This window comes from Fundulus heteroclitus, chromosome 4, assembly GCF_011125445.2.
Source record: "Fundulus heteroclitus isolate FHET01 chromosome 4, MU-UCD_Fhet_4.1, whole genome shotgun sequence".
Taxonomy (NCBI): Eukaryota; Metazoa; Chordata; class Actinopteri; order Cyprinodontiformes; family Fundulidae; genus Fundulus; species Fundulus heteroclitus.
The window spans coordinates 15,139,054-15,163,131 of NC_046364.1; the positions used below are offsets into that span (position 1 = coordinate 15,139,054).

General features: G+C 36.9%; 1 protein-coding gene across 2 annotated transcripts in view; it reads right to left on the reverse strand.

Annotated features, from left to right (window-relative positions):
* gpc6a (glypican 6a) overlaps positions 1–24,078 on the reverse strand; it is a 207,245-nt gene that overhangs the window by 11,194 nt on the left and 171,973 nt on the right. For both annotated transcript variants that reach the window (XM_036136143.1, XM_021309614.2), the window contains one exon: positions 3,158–3,288. In XM_036136143.1, the coding sequence (XP_035992036.1) occupies positions 3,158–3,288 (131 nt within the window). The remainder of the gene's footprint in view (positions 1–3,157; positions 3,289–24,078) is intronic.

Here is a 24,078-nt window from a genome sequence, read left to right on the forward strand (position 1 = left end):
CAATGTTTATCACCCTGCCAATACAAAACTCCCTAAAACTACTACCTCCTTATCAGGGAAGTTTTCTTGGGTGAATATCTATTGCTTTGTGTGATTTGGCTCTGGTTCCTCCAATGGAAATATAGAGATTGAATAAAAGTTTTGTGGTTCATGAAAAATGTACCTGTAGTGAAAATCTTTTGAGGCCTCTTTATGAACCTAAATCCCTGCACAAAAAAAACAAAGAAACAAACAAAACAAGAAGGTACAATTCACCCATTTTATATGTTCTTTATCTCTCTCAGGAATTCTGTGGATAAACCAAAACTGATTTTACTCTGGACCTCTAGACATAACCATGTTCTGGTGCAGAGACAGAACGGGATGCTCTGGTTCATCAAACAGTAAGAGAATTCAGTTTTCTTCCCTATAGATGGCTTTAATGACTTCTAAAATACAGATGAATGCACTATATATGTAGTCAAAGTTCTCCTACCAGCCATGGTTCTCAACTATTGCCTTTGTGTTCCAAAGGATTGCCAAAGAGTGGCAGTCCTGGATTCTTGGATCCCTTTGGTGCAGTTGTTTGCATGAGCTGAAGCATTTTTTTGTTCCTTGCTTTTTCTTCAGTCTTTGCTGTAACGTTATTCCCAGCCAGACGCGACACACCAGAGTGCAAATCCTACTCATGTCTAGATCTTGTAAAAAAGGGTTTTTTGTTTTCTGTGAAGCTTTTTACTTACCTTGCTGCTCGGTCTGTGCCCTAGATACTCTGGAACAACTTCTTTGTGTGCCTGCCTGCCTGTCTGCTCACACACAGCTTGAATTGAATCACAGCTTGCCTTTATTGTGTATTGTCAAATAAGCTCCTTATTTATTTTCAGCTTTGCAGAGCCTTCTTTAGGAAAAGTATTAACAGGTTAATATTTTTCCTGTCCTGCCTTGAGATGCAATATCAGCAGTGTAAAAAGGTCCTAGCAGCAAATCAGAACCGAACTGAAAATAAGTTTAAATATTAGTCATAATAAAATTTATTTTTCAATTTAACCCCGCATGTCATCATTCAACCGCTGGTTGTCTAGGTGGTGTCCTGAAAACGACGTGGGCTATACCGATTTTCTGGGAAAACCTGGTCTGATCCGGAGAGACGACATCCATCCTACTTTGGATGGCGCAGCTCTTCTTTCCAGGAATCTGGCCGGATTTATTAGTTCTCCAAAATGCTGACAACTCAGGGTCCAGACCAGGATGCAGAGTCGTTGTTTAACACACCTCTCTGCAGCTTTTGGACTGTTACTCACCCATTACCCCATTGAGACCGCGTCTTTCCCACGGCCAAAACTAAACAGATTAAAAACTGATCTAAAAGAAACAAATCATAAAAATCTCATAAAAATCAATACAACTCCACAGGAGCCAAAAAAATAAAGCAATTAAATGTGGTTTGTTAAATATAAGGTATCTTCCTCTAAAGACTTTGTTAGTTAATGAATTGATTTCTGAAAATCAGATTGAATTATTTTGATCAATGTGTGCTTCTGTGCTTTTTTGTGTCTCTATTCTGTCTTCTCAGTCAGTCGAGGCAGATAACCGTTCACATTGAGCCTGGTTCTGATGCAGGTCTTTGGTGCTATATAAATACCATTGAATTGAACTGAATTGAACACATTCAAATTAAAATGTTAAATGATTTCACATTCAAATGTGTTCGGTTGTGTCGCAGAAAAAATACTCACAAAAATGTGACCATCCTAATTGCAAAGGGTTAAATCAGAACAAAGAACTGTGCTGAATGTGGTCAGGTTGGACACATTTCACAAAACGACACCTTTTCGCTTAAAGCCGACATAACTAAGCTTGTCTTTGAAAACCTAAAGAACTAAAATATCCAGTTACTTTACATGGGAAAAAAACTGCCTACAACGAGGGAGAGGCTGCTGCAACCTTAATGTATTTACACCTGCTAATATATATTCCTGTTCAGGATTTTCTGAACATATCTAGATAATATTAGCCGGTTATTCAATGACAAACAAGTTATTTATTTATTTTTGTTTGGATTTCAAAGTTTGCCATATTCTGACAACAATGAACACAGCTATTCAGGAAATACTGATAAATAAACTAACTTCCTGGATTCAGTAAAGCTCTAACAAGATCTCATGTGAAAAGATACTAAGAACTAAAGATATTTCTTATTAAACTATGTCTTGGCAATAATTATTCAGTGTGTGTTGCCATGTAATTATCTGATGAAGACAGCTCTCAAATATTTCACCATAAATAACAAAATATTTTCCTATCAAATGGACTCCATCTAGTTTTCCAACAACTGCATTGCTGTAGGTAGGATTTAAAAGTGCAAAGCCACACTATATTACTTTTTTCTTTCTTTCTACGTCAGTAGCTCACCTTGGTTGCCTACAACGAGGGAATGGCTGCTGCAACCTTAATGTATTTACACCTGCTAATATATATTCCTGTTCAGGATATTCTGGTAGAGTTAAGAGCTCATGGTTCTAATAATTAGGGCAAGTCGTCCAGGTCCTGAAGCAACAAAGTAGCCCAAGACTATCACACTACCTATCAAGTTTTTACACTAGCTATTCATGCTGTATAGGTTCATTTCCCCCCTTATTTTCTATTGAGTTGATCAATTTAATACTTGCATACATATGGTCATTGGTCTGTATTTAGAGAACAGGGTAACTATTTAATAAAGTGTTCCTGGAGGCCTGGCTGGTATTTCATTATCAATTTAACTACCAGATTTAGAGCCGTGCTTAAAATGGCACTGGCGACAGCATATATCTTTTATTGCACCATCTGGCAATTTTGCTACTTGGAGAGGATCGAAGCGATGGAGTGATACGTGTTACCCTGCCAGCATCTCCAGTTCACTGTCGGAAAGAGCCTCTTTCTGACCAATCAACTGTCAGTCTCAGGGCTACTTTACAAGCTGCTCTGGCGACAAGAGGTTTTTGAAGCTCCACAGTCCTTCGGGTATTAGAGCCTTGGAGATTATGCACGGCACAAGTTCTCTATCGCGGTGCAACCATTGTAGTTTCAGAGAAACTGTTAATCTTTGAACACAATGTGGTTATTTTAATACCTGGCAGGAAAAAAATGTGATAACAAGAGAGCGGTGTGAATTTGGGTCGAGTCACTGAGTCCTCACCTGCCCTTTGTGTGGCTGTTCCAGCACTGTTCCTCGTCAGACTCTGTCAGTTTGCCTTCGGCACAGATGTCATCTGGTAATTTGGACCAGAACCTCTTGGATTCCTTTAACTTCTCTTTGATGTCAATCACCTGCCATTGGCCAAAGCAGTGGAAAAAAGGTATTAAGATGTTGATGTCCTATTTCAATTCAAAGGTGGTAAATAAAGACCCAGAATGTCCCTTGTTTAAAAAAAAAAAATTTACATATCTAAATTAAACAGGAAAATAGTCAATGCAAATGAGTAAGTACAATTTAAGACAGCCTATTTAGCACTATAACATAACATTCATGCATCAAGTGTGCGTGCCTGTAAAAGCCCACTTGTTCATTTATTCCACCAAGAGAGAAGAGCTGACGGACAACACAGTCCACCCCCCCCCCCTCCCTCTTTTGTTCACTTCCATCCATGTTCTGTTTATCTCTGATTCATACAAGACAGATTTGAGGTTTCAGATCTGATATTTGGAATAAGTGGTCACCCCCAACTGATTCCATCTGGACTTAACAAGAAGCTTGAGCGTGTGAGCAGCAAACAGGAAGGAAAAAAGACAGCACAATTGTAATCCACTGAAACATTTTGTGATTCTTTATTGCTCTTTGTTTTCAGCTAAGAAGACGGATACAAAACTCCTAAACCAATCGGATATTTAGTGAAGGAGGGATAAAAAAATCTTACAATAAAGAGGAGTAAAAGGACAATACTCTTAAACTTGATGTCATTTTTTGGTTTATACTATTATGATTGGTATGTATGGCATTTATAAAGAAAATTTGGTCTGAAGTTTTTTTGCTTAGATCTTCTAAATTGAACTTGTTGGTGTAAAAGACAATTCATCTTTTGAAAACCAGATCTCAACCCTTTAAAGATGATGTGAAATGATTTCAAGTTAGTCAATGATAAAAGATGTCTTTGGAATATGATTAAGATGATTTTTTTGAGGAATAAACTGAATTCTTCCGAGGGTTGAATGTGTCTGATCTATCGTGATTGCAAATAGTCAACATTTATTTTCCAAGAAACCTTTTAATGAGTTTGATCTACTTTTTTCTTTTCTTTTTCCATCTCTGCTGAGAATGATTAGTGGGAGTTCACTAAAAGGAATATGACGTCATTGCATATATTACAGCTTCAGTCCTTTTGTGTTTTCTTTATATTTGAAAAAAATTCTCCATACAGGTATTGAAAGAAACAACACTTAATCAGATGGACCCATACAAAGTGACGCACAGTATGGCTATTAGTGTATTCTACATAAAAACAGACAAACTGAGTTCTGTATTTCAGACAGACGACAAATTCATCCTGCGTGCCTCTGACTGACATGATGTATATTTTGTGAGAAAAACCTGTGTAGGCCTCAACCTTCAACGTGAAATTCTATTGCCTTTGGCTGTGTTGCAATTCTCCCAGTAAATTGTTTTGGACTCTAACCAATTTCAGGTACTGAATTGTTCAAGGCTCGGTAAAGCACAGACTGAAAAATATCAGTCAGTATGGAAGGAAACAAAAAAACACGGGGCTGAAGAAAATGCCCAAAGTCTGCATCCCTGATGTTAAACTTCAGTCAAAGTATCCCACCATTTTTTTTCTTTAGCTCTAACTAATCGCTCTTGCTCTGTTTTCAATCTTTGAAAACAGAGCCAGAGCTACATAATTTTATTTAGGCCTTTTTTAAATTAAAGTCTCAGTAAAGCACTGGAGTAGAAACTAGGATGAAAAAACAAACTTGAAATCCTATTTTTTCATTCCTGTTTATTACAGCTTCATTAATTAAATACTGACATGTGAGTGACACAAGCTAAAGACTTAGAGCTCTCATTTCTCTCTCAGTTGGTTGAAAGGCTACATGAACAGATGGAGCTTGCTCATGTGACAGGAAGATTAATCTGCTGACATACAAGCTCAGTAATGATCGAATATGAACCTGGAGGTTAAAGACCAAGAAATAGTCAGTGGGGTGGCTTAAGAAGTTTGCATGAAATTTAATTTCTGGTTTAAATGTTTAAAAATGTTCTTTGGCTTCTTCGATATCTATATAATATTAACTGGTTATTCAATGACAAACAAGTTATTTATTTATTCTTGTTTGGATTTCAAAGTTTGCCATATTCTGGCAAACAATGAACACAACTATTAAGGAAATGCTGATAAATAAACTAACTTCCTGGACTCAGTAAAGCTCTCACAAGATCTCATGTGAAAAGATAAGAACTAAAGATATTTCTTATCAAACTATGTCTTGAATAAAATAAAAAGAGATTAACATGTTAATTTTTAATTTCTGAATGAATTTTCATATTGTCCACTCTTTAACTATATACTGCTCTATATAGGGTTTGGAAAGCTTTCTTATACTCTCACTAAGTTGGAATATATATATTTTTTAAGAATATGGGAAAAAAAATAATCTAAATCTACCTTTGTTATCAAGCCTGAATCGTGAACATGTTCAAAGGTACACTATAGATGACAAAATAATGACCAAGGTTCATCTTTTTTTAAATAAATGAGAGAAGGAGATTTTGAAGGCCTGTGAAGGTAATTTTGTTCTGAAACAACTTAAAAACATTTGATGCAATTTTAACTGTAAAGACATTGCCGTGGTCATTATTTATGAAGCATTAATGGCCCCAAATAATTTAAGGCAACCCATTTCACGGTAAATTTGCATGATGCCAGCACCTGTGAGATCAATGGTTCTGATTACACGGGGGAAAGATGTATACATGAGTCTCTGACCACAAGTCTTCATCTACTCAATAGTTTTGCAAATTAAGTGCATTTTTGCGACTTAAATTCAAGTCTGCATCTTGGTCAAATAGAGGTGAGCTGTTATTATGAGGCCTGGATGTGAAGTTAAGTGCTGTAATGTGACACCCTGTTCGGTAAGGTTTAAGAAAGAACTATTTCACAGTTTTTAATGAGTTGGTACTGCATTTAATCATACTTAGATCCAAATCTTAGTTACTCAGACTGATCAAACAAATAACTGAACAATTCAACACCATCTGTGAAAACACAAAAATAGCACTTTAAGTGTTTAATTTTTTTTTTCTAGGGCCACCTTAGAACTAGGCAAGCAAAAATATTACAATAAATGGACTGATCAAATCTGGACTGGAACATAAGATCCTGATCCTGTCCTTTCAGTCACAGCTTGTGATTTGTGTAACCTGTGTTCTATTTGTGAAAAAATAAATTTGGCTTTTTAACTATCCCAAATGTATTTCATAAAACTTGCTCCATCCTGTTCTGTTAAACCCACTTACATGTAACGTCTTGTCACTTGAGGTAGATGTATTGTTATACCCCTTAAACTCAGGGGTATTTTCATACTTCTTTGTCTAATAAGACATTTCCTTAAATTTCTGTGACCCTCAACAATAAAGGTACATAAAAACAAAAAAACAAACAGGGCTTAATTTGGGATGTTAAACAGTTGATCCTCTATGAGAGATAAGCAACAAGTTCAAAACAACTAAAAAGAAAATTATCAGATGTAATAATTTTAAATATTTAGCACACTACTTCTGTATGATCGTAAGCAAATAGCTGCTCCCTTTCTATGAGCTGCATGTTGTTGGTTGCTTGAAGAAATATTACAAATAACACTTATAAAGTCTATTGAACCATAGTAGCACCAGATGCACAACATCTTTGTGTGAGAAAACATGATGTAGTTGGATGATGAAGTGTTATGTTTAGTCAACACTGTAATGAGGTAAAACATTGTCACAGATTGTTTTATTTGGTAGTGATATGCTCGCCATTCATTTTTATGAGCAGATTATTTTTACTTCACAGTGATTAAATAGGTAGTAAATTAGTTGAGCATGATAGTGTTGGCACTGAAAGTGTGCAAATCCACTATTTTATAGCTGTATATTTGTTTACGTAAAAATATGTTTGCAACAGACTGCAGTGACACAGGATTTTAACCGATATGTATCTGGAAAGGCAAAACAAAACAAAACAAAAAAAAAAACACCAGTAATCAAAATCATCAATTCCCAACGGACTCTGTGAGTGGGAGACATGTAACAGTCAGTGCGGGATGAGAGACTGACCGATTTGCTGGCAATAAGAGAAAACAGCAGTTATTGATTTGTCTCCGTGAAGCCTGAGGTAATAACCCACTGAGCAGCAACATTGTTTTATCTTGGATGTGGCTGCATGCCACAGCCAGCAGTTTATTCAGTGAAGCCATAGCCGGGGAGACTATGCCTTGTATGTGTTAACTCTGAATTTCGTTTTTAGGGAGAATATATGATTGTTTACATAGATATATTTTTAAATAAAAAATATGTTTGTGCATATCAAAACATTTAAATGTGCTGGATGTTGTGAAAATGTTCTTGGATTGGTATTTTCTTATTAAGAATACTAACTAAGCCTATTTTGAAAAAATAAATCACTTTGCTCTGCTCTTTAGCTCATGTAGTTGGTTGTTTGAAAAAAGAAAAAAAAAACTCTTCTCATATCCTTGTTTCCTGGATCCTGCCTGGGGTGGGAAGGCCGTGAGGGGTGGTTGGTCCATGGGCTCAGGGGCTCAGATAACTGTGCCACTGGGGGTATTGCTGGTCCCAGGTGTTCCTGCTCTCTTGCACTAGTCGGTTGGTTTAATTTTCCTTTCTTTTTTTTTATTTGGTCTGTGCGAGTCAGTGAGTGCGCTTATTTGACTGTGGATGTGGCTGGATCTGGGGCTTGGTGCCATCTCGCCTGCTCCTGCTGTTCCTGGTGGGGGAGACTGACCATACCAGCTGCAGGTGGGCTGCTGTGTTGACCTGCAGCTGGTATGGCTTCATTAGGGGCGCTGGTGCTGCAGCAAGTGCTGAGCCGCCCTGACTGGCTGTCTGGGGCGCTGGTCTTCTTGGATAGTGGGGGAGCCCTCTGCTGGGGGCTGAGGGACCCTGGATTACACACCTGACTCGTGTATGGCTGATCGGGTCCCTGGCGGGGTTGGTGGGCTGTCGCCCGTGGTTCCTGGGGGTCCTGTGCTCCATGGCCACAGAGGCCTATGTCCTGGACTCTCCTCTGGTGACCTCCGGGCAGATGTCCCTGTGGTTCACTGCCTGGCCTCTGGCCTCTGTGCTCCGTGGGCCTGGTGGTTTTCTGGGTGTTAAGGTCCTCTCTGCTCACTTCTGATCCCTAGAGGGGGAATGTTAGTGGCCTTCTGTGTCTCAATGCACACTTCTGTCCACTGTTGCTATATAGCCATCCAGGAGAAGAGATCGATGCAAGTAAATGGCTTAATGCAATCTGCAGGTTTTTCTCAGATTTATTTATTTAACCCATGTGAATAATAAACCGAACTTGTCTGCATTGTTTGAGAACTAAGAACAACCAGGAATGTAAGCAATTGTGCATATGATTGCTTGTATTATATTTTCTTTTTTTATTTCTGTTTTTGGTAAAAAGTGCTTTTAGACAATACATGTTGTGAATTGGCACTATATACATAAACTGATTTGAAATTACATTCATTATAACTCAGTTCAAAATAGGTCAATCCTAGCAAAAGACGTTGGTAAGAAAGTGTCATTATCCACAGTAATGCTAGTCATGTACCAATATAAGCTAAAAGGCCACTCAGAGAGGAAGAATCCAAATGCAGTATGAGAAGCCAAATTATGGCGAGCAAACACTCCCAAGCACTTATAGCAAATAGGGTCCCAATTCGCAGTCTACCCTTTTGTGACACAAGCTGTACATTTTGAACCTATCATACTGCTGTCAACAGCCATGAGGAACCTCTGTAGTTGTTAGACAATTCACATATTATTTTTGCCATTTCTTTTTGGAACAGAACTAAAGCAATAACTGCTTAACTGATCTGGACTTCACTATAAATATACAGTTTTCCATATTAAGTAAAACAGAAAAAGAGAGAAAAAAATATAAATAGGTAGCATGAGATAAGACAGGCAAAGCAACTTAATAATGCAAATAATATCCTAACTGATGTTTAACCACATTTAGTTTAACACAGTATAAAAATTGGGAAAAATATAAGCTAATTTTGCAGGAATGGGACTTTAGCCCTGGATTGTATGTGATGAACAATGCATATTCAATGAGATAACCTTAGAACTAGTTTAACTAGTCTACGACCTAACACATTCACTGTAGAGCATCTACTGTTGCTACAAGCTCATCAAGCAAGAGGCATTGCTGTACGCCAGGGACTTGTTGCCATTGGCTGGGTTTTCTTTTTTTTGTTTGACAGTAGTCAGTCTTTTATTGAAATTAGGCTAACAAAAAGACGTACTGAGAGAGGGGGAAGACATGTGGCAAAGGACCGCAGGCCAGAGTTGAACCTGGGTCAGCCATTTTGAGGATTAAGGCCCCTGTACTTGGGTCGTGTATACTACCCCTTGTGCCACAGGCGGGCCCTGGCTGGGATTTCTTAGATAGAAAAGTTATCTTAGGCAATTTGAGTAAAACAAAGCTGAACTTGACAGCATTGTTAGACAACTCTGATAAAACTAGAATGGATGTAATGAATTCGTCTTCATAATTGGATTAAATGTACTTTTTTTGGGAAGTGTCTTTAGGTGATTTTCTTTGTAAATGAATCATAACTAAAGAAACTGAACTGAAATTGAGTTCAATATAATTAAACACAAACTGGGATGTACAACCAGTTAAAGCTCTAATGCTTAAACCTATTTGGAATTGTTTTCTTTTAATGGGCCTTACTTGGATTCGATGGGATACAGATAAATAGTGATGACAAAAATAGTTTGCTTCTGCTTTGCAGTCATTTGTTGTACACCCAAAAGTTGCCATGGTAGAGATATTCAACAGATAGCTGGCATGGTCCCCAGGAAGAGAGGTCAGAGTAAGGGGTGGAGTGAGTAACAACACCACCCACTAGCAGTCTGTGCTGTGGGATGCTTAACAATAGGGTGAAGAGCAAGCTGTTGTTCATGAATTAAGAGATATTATGACCAAATATGTCACTATCATTTTAATAAGGCTTCAGAGTGTTAATTCACTTTGTCAACAAGATCATAATATGTCCATTTTAGTACTTACAAAAGCTCTGAGGCCATGTCTGCTTGATCCCCCCTTCTAGTAATTTCTTAGACATTTTTGTTCTGTGTTGTTGTTTTTACCCTTGCAACATCCTACTGTACAGTAATAATCCCATTGATTTATTAATTAATTAATCAATTCTGCCATTGCAAGTTTTAATTAATCTTATTTCCATTTTTCCACTCACAGCTTTTACTAAACACCCTTTTCTCCTTGAAGGCTTTTGTCTTTTTTCTGAAACCCAGCAAGGAGTCTTTCATCCCAGCTTTATTAAAGGCTTTTTTTGTTAAGATAAGATCACATCACATCACATCAGATTTTATTTATATAAAATATTTAAAAACAAATGTTCTTTGACCAAAGTGCTTTACAAAATGTAAAGTAAAATAAAATAGAATCTAAAGTAATAAAATGATACTAGAAAGAAATAATTAAAATTAGCTGTCACAGTACAAGTCAATGTGTCCTGCTCATTAAAAGGAAGGTGCATTTAATTTTTCTCCAAATGTGATGTGCATTAAGGCACAATGCACAGATGTGAAATATACAGCACTTGAGATTAGTATTCACCCTTTTACAGATTTCTTTTATATTTACTTTCTTGTCACCCTTACATAATTCAAATTATCAAACAACTTTTTTTCACTAGAGTTGGTTAATTTCAGGTTGGATATTTTCTGTTTACTAACCAGTCCATGGTGTGTGAGATAACCTGTGCCATTTTTAGTCACTACTGAAGCTTCTGCAGCTGTTTAAACTAATTACAGAAAAATGTCAAGACAATTTTAATTAGTTTCAGATTCTTATGGTCCAAGTCAATAACAATTTTGCCTTACAAGCTCTTATTCAGAGGACAGTGTACTAGAGATTTATAAAAAAAAACTGTTTTTAATTTTCAATTTTCCACCTTCTTTTACATGCGATGAAATGAGTTTTAATGTACTTCACTAATAACCTATACGTCACAATGGATTTGTCACACAGTATGAAAGTATGAGTATGTGAATGTACAAAATTCCACTCCATCATCTTTAATCTTATTAAAGATCCTATGGACCAAACCACAATACGTGTTCTTGCTGCAGCAATCATAGTAATGTCAGGAGCAATGCAGGACTAATGCCCGACATATCCCTGGGTGTGTAAAACTTGCATTTTAGGGCAGTGATTATATACAATATTACACATTATCTGTCTTTTAGGAGTACTGAACATTTCCCCAACTGGGATAAATGACAATTGAGAAAATGACAATGTTTTGAGCGAGTAATAAAAAATATATGTGAGATTTTAGCATTTTTAGGACCATTTTAGTACATAGGTAATTTTTTTTTTAGTTTACAGGTGGGAAATTAAAATAGAAAGAGTCCAAATGACATTTTTTACACACAAAATTAGGGTAGATACAGGCAAATTGGCCTAGAGCCTTTTTCAGAATATCCTAGGTTTTCCAACTATGAACAAGAGGCAGTGTTGCCAAGTCTGCTTATTATAAGCAACTTCAGGCTTCTTTTTTTCTAAAGTCGCTTGTAAATTTTGTGAGACGCGGGTTCCGTTTTTTTGGGCTTGTTTCTAAAAGTAAAGTCGCTTGTTTGTGCTCTAAAATAAGCGACAATAAACATGTAAGAGACCCATTTGGACTGCTGCTCTACAGACACAGTACTGGCTGAAATATCCCTTCGCCTCTCCGTGTTCATACACTCCTACCTATTGAAAAAAATATACTAGACGCCTCATTACATGCTGGAGCACATCCTGTGTTGCCGCCATCTTAGCTGGGTCTTTTCTACTCTAGGCTGACATAGGATCCGACGGGAGTAAAAGCAGTAGTAACAATTTTGCCAGTATTTTATGCAGTTTATGCAATAACCGGCAATAACTGCTGAAAGTAGATTACACGGTGCAGATCACCATTTTGGGCTAAGATTCTGAAGATGAGTTTTTACACAATAATAATATTGCAGTATCCCAACCCATAAACCATACTTTAATGTTTATTAATTTGTTGTCTCTGTATTCAACAAACCAAGGCTGAATCACATTGCCAAATCAAGTACCCTGGAGTTACAGTGTCAGCACATGCAAGAAGCTGTGCAAAACAGTTCTCTTTCAATGATATTAAGCTCCTGCCTCAGTTGCACACAAAGTGTAAGACATGAATCACCTGGAAATTATAAACCCTTTTCCAGGCTTTTTAAAAAAAAAATAACTTGGTGTATGCAAGTGGATATAAACATCACACAAAAAATATAGAGAAATTATTGTTGTTTGTGTGTACAGAAATCTCTGGATTAGATGATTAGATTAGGATTAGATGTGTGTGTGTGTGAGAGAGAGAGAGAGAGTGAAAAAAAGAACAACAATAAAAACAATGAACAATAATGCACCCCCTGCCCTGTTGCCGCTTGTTTTGGGCTTGTTTTTATAGCGCTGGTTGCTTGTTTCTCTCACACTGACAAGAGGACATTAAGATCTATTTCTCTCACTCTGCTGAGTTCTCCTACTACTCTCCAGTTTTGCATTATAGGTTGTTATTTCAACTTTTCATTTTATGTCCACTTTGTTTTTTTCCCTCTTCATAGTACATCTGGCCAGGCGTTCGTATAGCTGTGCCACCATCCCAGGGGCTAGGGTTAGGGTTAGATCGTCTGCCATTACCCTCTCTAACATAGAAAGTATTCCTACGTGCTTCTATGTTCTTTTTGTGTCTCTGCTCTGTCTTCTCAAATGCGGAGTCGGTCATGTCAGATGGCCGTTCACACTGAGCCTGGTTCTGCTGGAGGTTTCTTCCTATTAAAGGGAAGTTTTCCTCTCCACTGTTGCGACATGCATGCTCTTAATGAAGGATTACTGCAAAGCCATCGACAATGAAGACAACTGTCTACTGTGGCTACACATTCTTTCAGGAATGAACGCTGCAAATCAAAGACTTGATGTAATCTGCTGGGTTCCTTAGATATACACTTTTTAATGAATCTGTCTGTGAGATTTGATTGAACTGGCTTTGTAAAGTACCTTGAGATGATATGTATTGCAAATTGGAGCTATAAAAATAAAACTGAACGGAATTGAAGATTTTCACATGTCTGGTTTCTTCTGTATGCTTTACTCCAGAGTAAGTAACTGCACAATCCCTAAACTGATCCTGACAACCAGGAGAAAGTAATCTGATAAACAGCAACCTGGTTTGTCCTGATCAGTAGGGAACTAGTGAGGCTCTAAAAACAACCCTGTTTGCACATACAAACCTATGAATACCTGGGCTCAAGGGAACATGCACAGCAAAATGCACGCAGAACCTTCTTCATGCCCTAGTTGTGCTTGAGATTTTTAAAAGAACATGCTATACAGTAGAGCTTGAGGTCTTAACAGGACATGAAAGGGCCTGTAATGACAGGATGCCACTGCAGGAGGCTGCCCTCACATTTGATGTGGTAATCCTATTACAGATGAACCAAAGCTGGTTAGTTTTAACGCACAGTGGTGTGGCTCTGACTCACCATGGCCCAAAGCAACCTGGCAGTGACAACAGCGTATAGGATCGGGTCAAGATGTAACTGGAGATTAGGCTCAGGTTTTTAATGTGACACTGACACAGTCGAATCGGACAGCCATGAGTCAGCATGCAGCACAATCTAATGCAAAACGCAGTAAAGAAGGAAAATTTCAAACATACATCTAATTTATTTTGAACACTACATGGATAAAGAGCATAGCCAGTAGTATGCATCTGTATATTATGAGTATAATGTGCCTCCATAATAAACAACAATGTATCTATAAAATTATATGAGCATACAAGCCACAGAAGCACACTGCACTAGGGTCAAATTGGTCTCTACTTGATTGTCTAGATCAGAAAGTGTCAGAAAGCAAACCATTTACTGTTTTCACCACATCTGCACTGCAGCAGGACCCCTGCAATAAGATGAAACTGAATCTGCTCTGAGGGCTCACTACTTTACTGAAATCTCTAAACCTCTTCTGTCATCAACAAGGGGTCTGTTGGGGGAAGAGTCTGAACATGCTCCCTCTTGAGTCATGGGCCTGTTTATTTCCCAACTTACATTTTTTTAGTGCTCAAGTCATTTTTATTAGATAAAACACAACTAAAAATAAGAGTTGACCAACGTGCTGTACAACTCAGAATATTATAAGGTGATAAAACATCACACGCTAAAGCAACAATTTATACAGGCTTTAAAACCATTAAATTAAAAAATTGTTTTAAAACATATTTTTAAAATAGCTTATGTAGGAGAGTTCCTATTGTGCAATGATAATTCATTATACTGTTTTGGAGCAGCCACAATGGATGATTTAATTTAATTCTCACTTTTAGAGACTAATGAATCAAAGATAAATCTCTGGTATCTCTCCAGTGTTACTCTAGCATGACCTGCGTAGTGAACTAATGCATCTAGATTTCACATATTCAAATGGGTAAGAATTGTCCTTTTTCCAAGTGCCTTTTCTCTTTATGTATATTGTACATTCTCCACAACATACACAAGCCTTTAAACCATAGTTTGCAGTATATTTGGAAAACTTCTTGTAGTGTGAAGGCACTCATGACACTGCTATGCTACTAGTATTTGCAAAACAGGTTTTTTTTCTACACAAGCACCCACCCAGGATGCCCAGGGGTTACCACTAAAATAACAAACCACCACCCCAGCTATCTGTAAGTTTTGTATATTCTCAAAACATTCAGGGAACTTGCTATCAGGCATAATGATGAGCCATTTCTTCTAAAATAAGTTGATATTGTAGTCAGACAAAAAGCAAAGGTTCCCTTGTTCCAAATATGACTACAAATATCAAGTCAAATATGTCATAGAGGAATCATCATCAAAGGATCCTTAAACAGAGGAGGGATAGCAGTTATGCCTCTATCCATTGTAAATCAGTAGGGTAAATATAAAAAAAACCCTCCCTCTTATTGAAATAAGAGTAAAAAGATTATAATTATTTAATCAGTCCTATTGGTTAACTGAGCCATTGTTTACTGAAAGAGGAGTTGGTTAAGGTAATCACATACTGGCATTTAAAATACACATTGGCCAATTCTTTCAGGGAAATTTTGGATAAATGTTCTGATAAAAACTAATAATGTCAAATAATGGAAGATAACCAAAATAATATTTTGAAAACGTAAACCATAAACTAAAGATAAAACAACACAAGGACATCAGTTCATTTTATTGTTACAAATTGTTCCACTGTTTGTTTGTTTGTATGAGCTAAATGAAAATCTTCATTCATAAAGCAATTTATTCTAATCGCTCTCATCATAAGTAAATAGTTGTTGAGCCTCGGCAGGGTGCAACAAGCAGGGGCAAACTCCAGCAATGCATGTTAATGTGGGTCCAGTAATCTTAATTAAGAGTTTGAAAGTTCAGACCCCCCTGCTACAGCTAAACACTTTATAGATGTGATCAAACCATAATTATATGCAGAGATCAGTGTGTGCGTTGAACGTTTCACGCAGAATATCAAATGTTTTACCCCTGAATTTTGATCCCAGTCACGACTAAATACTTCTGTGTCTATCAATAAATGTGCAGTTGTCACTGTGCTGTGCTTTACCCAGAGTCTGAGAGGAGCCACAACCCACAGAAGTAAAGTGTTATTGGTCTCAACTTACTTCTGTGGCAACAACAACGGTTCTCTGCCTGCGGAGACATATGGGCCATTGGCCTATTTTAATTATCCTAATTAATTTAAAAAGCAATGTCATTCACAATGTTTGAGATAAAGGTCAAAATCACTAAATAACATGTTATCGCTTCACGGCTTCATATGAAACTGTAAAATACAATAAAACACACAAATCAAAACGCCAGAAGGCAAAACTCATGACTAGAGCTGCATACAATTAAAGAGTCCTGTAGTGATGATGCCTTTAAATACAGAAAAAGTGAGATCATTAGCAATGAAACCACATATTTTATTTACTTTTCTTTTTCTCATTTCTCGGTAGAATGCTTCTGGCACTCAAGGTGACCTTTATTGTGAGAATGGTTAAATAGAAATCATCTGTTTCCACATTGTAGGTCGAGGAAGAAAGGTTTGTGTAATAGATACAATGGGGAGAGACTTAAAAAGAAAACAATATAACTACAGTGTCATTTTATTTTTTTATTGACAGAAATGTTGTGTAGATGCCCATTGGTGAGAACGGCCAGACCTACAAAAATTCTATTTATTCTTTTTTATTTTTGCACCAGTTGAGTTTTTTGCAGCAGCTCAATCTTATTTTCTGTTTTTGTTTGTAACAATTAACTGTTTAATCATCAATACTCAATGTTTTAATGTAAACTTAGGCCCACACAGTACAAAATGCTATTTACATGCGCCTTTAAGGTTATGAGCTTACCTTAGATTAGAAGCAATTTGAAACCTTTGCAGACACCCCCACATTCAACCTAATTAATAATGCATTTAATTAAGAACATAAGGCATGCCAAATTGAATATAGCAATGAGAGTGAGGTGTTAGGTAATTTAGTGACTAAAAAGGATAGGCTATTACGTTAGAACATGCTAATTTGTGTTTGCTGCCTCTTCTTGGAAAATACTGGAAATTAGCAGTGGAGCTCAAGGGACTAAAGGCCCAATAGAGACTTAACACAAGTGAAATGGGGACGCAAGAATTTCTGCAGCTTTATTTCTAAAAGTCCAAAGTTTTCATATATTGAAAGGTTGTTTATTAATGAAGAAAATCAAACCTTATAAGTAAATAGACAAACACCATCAAAAACATACAGAAGGATTTAGGTTAATGTACTCAACTTTAGACACAGTGCACAAAGAAATTCACTGCATGTGTAGGTTGAATTTTATTTGATTATTATTATTAGGAGAATTTAAATCCTATTGAAATTAATCATTAACAAGTTGACCCTTTATCTTGACATCGTGGCATTAAGATAAAGTGTTGTTGTACATAAGAGTTAATTATTTTTTATTGTATGTAACGTTTTCTTTTCAAGATTCAGTGACATTCACAAGTGATGTGTCGAGAAGGAAAACTATTCTGATCCTAATCGCAGCAGTTGAAGACAGTATTTTTTTAATTAGATATAATAAACACACAGAGGGTTAAGGTAATAACTGTGCAGAGATAAATCTAATAGCTCAGGAGCCTGGGACTCTGCTATGACGTCAAGAAAATTAAAACGTTTTGCGGACAGGTTTGCAGAAGTGAAGAGGATGGAATGGAGAGGCCAGCCCTGCTGCTGTTGTTCTGTTGCAGAAGGAAGAGCCCAGCTGCCTCATTACTGGCCATTTCTATTTCTGCAAAAAGGGAACCTACCGCAAAGCTGTGGTTATGTTGCGTGTAGGTGGAAAACAAAATCTCTGGTTAGTATAAACTGTACAATGGAAACAAGGTTGTCAGGCAGAAAGTGTACGATAAATAGTTTACACTAATATTTCCAGCATATTTCTCTTATGCAATTTTTTTTAAACTGAACTTTTAATTCAGTATGCTAATAATCACCATTCTTTTTTGGAAATAGAGGTGTTTTGTAATATGAAATTAAGTTCTGCAAGCTGAAGCAATTCCCTCAGTGGTTTGTTAGTTTGTTGTCAGTCTCTTGAGGTTGGAACCCAAGTTGTGAGTGTACCGCTAATAACCATCGTTTTAGGCAAATCTAGTCCAAGGAATAAAGAAGCTGTTTAGGTGCCATGGTGCCAAACCAGCATTCTAATCAACATAGAACAGGTCAACATGTTTAACAAAGTGCAAACGTACAAGAAAAATCAGCTTTAGCCGAGGCCGACTGTCAAGGTGTTTAAAAAGTGAAAATGTAAAAAAAAAGAAAATGCTGCAATGCAGCCCAAGCTTCCAAATAACTGTGATCAGATTTCCTACCAGGATTGACTGAAATTTATGTCATGTACAGAACTTGATAATCATGCATGTGTTTTATGTCCTATGAATTAATCACCTTATCTGCCTTCTTTAATTGTACTCGTCTGAAGGTTAACTTGAATTGATCTGCCTGGTCAGCAGAGCATGCAATGAGTAGTATAAGGCTGTTTATTTCTTGTTATGAAGTAGATATATTTTTTTCCAAAATGATATAAAAATGTTGCTTGCTCCATGTACAGAGGCCTTAGTCCTTGACGCGGTTAACCCGGGTTCAACTTCAACCCGTGGTCCTTTGCCGCATGTCTCTCCCTCTCTTCCACCCTGCTTCCTGTCAGCCTACTGTGTTAAAAAAAGCAAGCCACTAGAGCTGTGAAAAATCTCCAACAAAAAAAAAAGAAAAAGAAATGTTGCTTAAAATGTTACAGGACTTTGAAAAGTTAAAAGCCTTAAAAACGGATTTTTTTAATGTTTAAAAATTAATAATTTACAGATTGGTTCAACCAACATTATAGAGCCTTGCGAAAGTTATCATACCCATATGCTTTCCCTTCCAAACTTTATTGGGATTTTATGGAAGAGAACAACACAATGTAATGGATAATTGTGAAATGGGATAAAAAATATATGTAGTTTTGACTATTTTCAAAATTAATCTAAAGAGGCGTACCTTTATTTTTTTTTTCTCTTCATAGTAGTTACACCTGGTCTAGCTTTCTGTTAGCTGTGACACCATCCAGGGAAGACAGATCACCCACTATTACATAGAAATGTTTCCTGGATCAATGTGTGCTTCTGTGCTTTTGTGTCTCTGCTCTGTCTTCTGTAACCCCCAGATGAGGCAGATGACCATTCATACCGAGCCCGGTTCTGCGGGAGGTTTTCCTTCCCGTTAATGTGGAGTTTTCCTCCCCACTGTCACTTCATGCATGCTCAGTATGCGGGATTGCTGCAAAGCGATAGACAATGCAGACGACTGTCCACTGTGGCTCTACGCTCTTTCAGGAGGAGTGAATGCTGCTCGTCAAGACTTGACACAATCTGCTGAGTTTCCTTAGATAACATTTTGACCAATTTGTCTGTATGATGATTACGTTTGACTTTGTAAATTGCATGTGGAGTAAATTGGCGCTATATAAATCAAATTTAGTTGAAAATTTAATTGAATTTATGTTCAACCCCTTTTACTCTAGTGCCTGTTAATAAGATTTTATACATCCAATCATCTTTTAAAAACGCTTAATTAGTTCATCGAGTTGAGCAGTGTAATGGACAACTGTTCTGTCTTTTTTAAATGAACAGTGTTAAACCTGTTGGCCTGGTACCATGTACAACACAGAGGTGAAAGTGAGCCCAGTAATCTATATAATGCAGAGTTCATCATGCAGGCGGAGGGCTGCAACAGATCCCGATCAAGCTTGTAAGTCGAACTAATTTGTTTTGCCTTTTCTGTCTGATGAAACTCCGATGGTGGGTGCCAGTTATGTTGCTGGGTCTAATGTATTAAATTTGAAATGGAGGCAAACTGTTTATATGTATATTTACAGCTTGCATGTGGTATTTTTAGCTCTCATGCTGAATCCAGGTGTGTTCCGTGTGTGAGAGACTCAATGTTTACATGATTTCAGAAGTGTTGCACCACTTGGCAAGCAGAGCGGGATATGTGATTATTATAGATTTATCTTGTTCTCAGTTTTACCTTGTGAGAAACTTTGCATGTTATTTTATATTCAACTGTTATTGTTTTATGACAATTTAAGTCTGCAGAATGTATGACGTGAATGCATTCAGTTATGTTTAGAACCTTGTTTATCAAATACTGTATGAGCATCCACTTAGGTTAATTTGTTGTTTTCACAGAAATTAAAAGTATTCCGGAGATGCAAGGATTATCGTTGATGCTCAAAAAAGGAGAATATCTCAGAGATGCTCTTCAGTAAATTGTTGATGTCAATGGCTATGAACAGTTCATAATTTGATCTTAGTTTAAATACAGGTAAAAGTCTAAAATAATAGAACAGCAGAAAACCTTAGGGAACGTTTTATAACAGGATAATAATAAGGAAGAGTGTCCTGCATTCAAATATACACCACACTTTTCAGATTTTTATTTGGTTAAAGAAACTGAACTAAAGGCATCTTTTGTCCCATTTCACAATTATAAACTGTTGTGTTGGTCTTACAAATAACGTCCCAATGAAATACAGTTAAGTTTGTTGTTATGTCAAAAGTTCTAAAGATATCAATCCTTTTGTAAACAAGTGTATTATTTTTATGGGAATAGCTCTTTTTAATTTTCAACACATACGAACAGTGTGGAGTTCAACTTTGCATACAACTTCATACATATTACCAGACTGCAGGTCTGCTGGTGGTTCCTAGAGTCTCTTAAAGTAGAATGGGAGGCAGATCCTTTAGCTATCAGGCTCCTCTCCTGTAGAACCAACTCCCAGTTTTGGTCCATGAGGCAGACACCCTGTCTACTTTTAAGACTAGGCTTAAAACGTTCCTTTTTGATAAAGCTTATAGTTAGAGTGGCTTAGGTTACCTTGAGCTACCTCTATAGTTATGCTGCTTCAGGCCTAGGCTGCTGGAGGACATCAGGGCCTATTTTTCTCACTCTGCTGAGTTCTCCTACTGTTCTCCAATTTGCATTGTTTGATTGTTATTTCATCTTTTACCTTTTTGTTCTCTGGCATTTTTTCTTTTTCATAGTAGGTACACCTGGTCAGGCGTTGTGTTAGCTGTGACATCATCCAGGGAAGACAGATCATCCGCTATTACCATATAACGTAGAAAAGATTCCTGGATCAATGTGTGCTTCTGTGGCGTTTTTGTCTCTCTTGTTGTGTCTCTGTTCTGTCTTCTCTAACCCCCAGTCAGTCGAGGCAAATGACCGTTCATACTGAGCCTGGTTCTGCTGGAGGTTTTCCTCCCTGTTAAAGGGCAGTTTTCCTCTCCACTGTCACTTCATGCTTGCTCAGCATGAGGGATTGCTGCAAGCCATGGACAACACAGTCAACTCTCCCTGTGACTCTACACTCTTTCAGGGGGATTGAAGGCTGGGTTTCCTTACAAAGGAAACCTTTTGACCAATCTGTATAATCTGGTCCAATCTGTATAATCTGATAGAATTTGACTTTGGAAAGTGCCTTGAGATGACATGTATCATGAATTGGCGCTATATAGATAAAATTGAATTGAATTGAATTATCTGAGGTCATTCTGCAGATCAAACACATTAACAGAAATATCTGCATGTCCTACTAACCATAAATCTGTGCTTGCCGCAACATCTTTGTGCATCTATTACAATCAAATCTTTTTATTCTTAACCTTTTTATTCCCAGACTACAAACAAGAAGAGAGAGTTACTGTCAGAAAAGAACATTACCCGATTCAAACATTTAAGTGAAGGAAAACAAAAACAACAATATACTTTGTCCAGTGGCAAGTAATATTAACTTCTGAGTTCGGGAAGGAGAATACAGCTACTAAGCAAAAGCTAATACTGAAAAATGTCGAAAATAAATTCTTCAATCTGAGTGAAACTGACAAGATATCCATCAAAACTCATCTCGTCATAGTCAATTTCTAGCTTTGTCAGCTCACTAGTTTATGTTACAAGTTGTGTAAATGAAGAAGGTAAAAAGGAAGAAGGTAAAAAAGAAGAAGGTATTATACCTGCATAAATACAAATGAGATGACATTGGTACTCTACAGGTTGGTGGGTGCTAGACTGAAAGTTGGCTCCCACAATCAAATCCTGCTTTGGGCTTTACACAACCTGGTTAAACTAAGAAAGTTATAATTGACCTATTTTGTGATCTAACAAATAAAAAAAAACAAAAAAAACAAGCGTATACTGAGAAGCAAACAAGGTCAAAATCATCCAATGTAAGTAGGCATTTTGTTTCGTTATTGATTGCGCAAAGTTAATTGTTTTGTCATATTTTATTGAAGTGACACCTAAAACTAAATAGCAGACTGTAAACAAGTGTAGTGATGCAGATCTTAGTATAAAGACACAGCAATGGATTTCCCCGTATATAATTCAAAATTTCAGTGTTTTTCCTGCTCATATCTTCACTTAATTACACAATTAGCAAAGGCTCTGTACCCATAATGAAAATGCTCCACACATCTGTTTCTTCTAGCAACAGGGAGTAGTTTTACTTAGCATTCAGTTCACAATGTATCTTCGTAACAGCAGCTTCACCAAATAACCTTCAAGATTTCTACAGCATTGTGTGTTTGTGCGCACTTGTTATCTCTGTAATTATATTTGCTTTGCAGTCACAAATAGAACTGCGCATATTAGTCTGAACACTTTCGGCATTAACTGAGGAGAACTTATGGAGTATTAAAACCATGTTTGTGGAAAAATATCATTGAGAGAAAATTAAAGAAGCAAGAAGATTATTTCAATGTAAGTGCCCAACAGACATTCTGTCTGTCTGAACATGGTCAAACATGACACAGCAGGGTTTCTACCTGTACAATAAAGATGTCTGCAAGTGCTAAAGAACAAGATGACATCACTTACTGGTCTTAGGTTTGCTTTTCTGTGACATTTCCTTATATCCTCTTGGAAAATGAAATATTGAGATTTAGAAATTAATAGCTCCAACAAAATAAGCTTACATAATATGGAAACTTTTGAGTTCCTTCATTTTGCAGTCATAAGATAATATAATATAAGAAAGTCCTTCATTGTCCCACAAAGGGGAAATTCAGGCAGGACAGTGGCAAAAACAACTGAGTTACACACTAAATCAGTAATGAAAAAACAGCTAATCTAAAATTATATCTAAAGCAACAGAGAAAGAACTTATCAAAAAGGTGAAAATAAAGTATTGCACAATTATTAACAACATGGCAAATTCAAGTACATTTAAAAAAAAATATTCAAGTTAAACAGAGGAAGGATTTACACAACGACGTGAGAAAATATGCAATATGCACAATTTTACAGCAACATCTCGTAGTAGCTAAGGCATGATTAAGTGTACCATTATAAAACCATTTTAAAGCATTTAATTTTTTTTACTGGTGATAAATACAGTTCTATTCATATTTGTTTTCTGATAGTTTATTCAAGTGTCACATAAAACTAAAAAGCAGTGTACGACAGTATAGTGACGCAGATCTAAGTACAAAGACACAGCATTCATTTTCCATGTATGAAGTATGAATATGTCGACACACGTTTCATATTCTAAACGTAATATCCGAAACATCTCAAAATTTGTTACACACTGTATTGTCTGAAAATCGAGTTGAAGAATACTTGATAAAAACTGGAGAGAACTTCAGTTTTGTTGCTACAGAGTAAAGAGATAACCTCAAATGAGACAGACAGTGAACAGCACATTCATGCTAAACAAACCGTGTCCTGGCTAATGTAAGCACAGATGGAAGTTTCATACATAGCTGGTTTTGTGTCCCATCCCAAGGGTAAACATAGCATTTGGGAGTAGAAAAAAAAACTTCACAAACAGATGCTTATCTGAAAGGTAAAGTTACTAGAACAAGTTTCATGAATAAATTAGTTTAATGGGTCGAATATGGTTTCATCTTGACCCTTTTATAGTAAAGAAACCTAGGCTATGTTTACACTGCAGGGAAATGCAACACATATCCAATCTTTTTACCCGTATGCGACCCATATCCGTCTTTTTCATGGCAGTGTGAACGGCCCAATTCCAATTTTTTCACCCCTCCAAAAAAACGTTCATATGTGGTACTAATCTGGATACGTATTGGATATTTTTCAAAGCGCCTGCAGCATACCTCTCAATTTCTATGGAAAGTTATTTGTGAGATTATGTTTATTTTTGGAGGGGTGAGGGGTTGTTGTGGTCATTGTACCCCTCACATCGGGAGCGATGCAGGAACATCTAGTCAACTCTGTCTCATTTAACTCACTAGACATGGAAGTAGATATGTTTTACTTTCCCTAAAA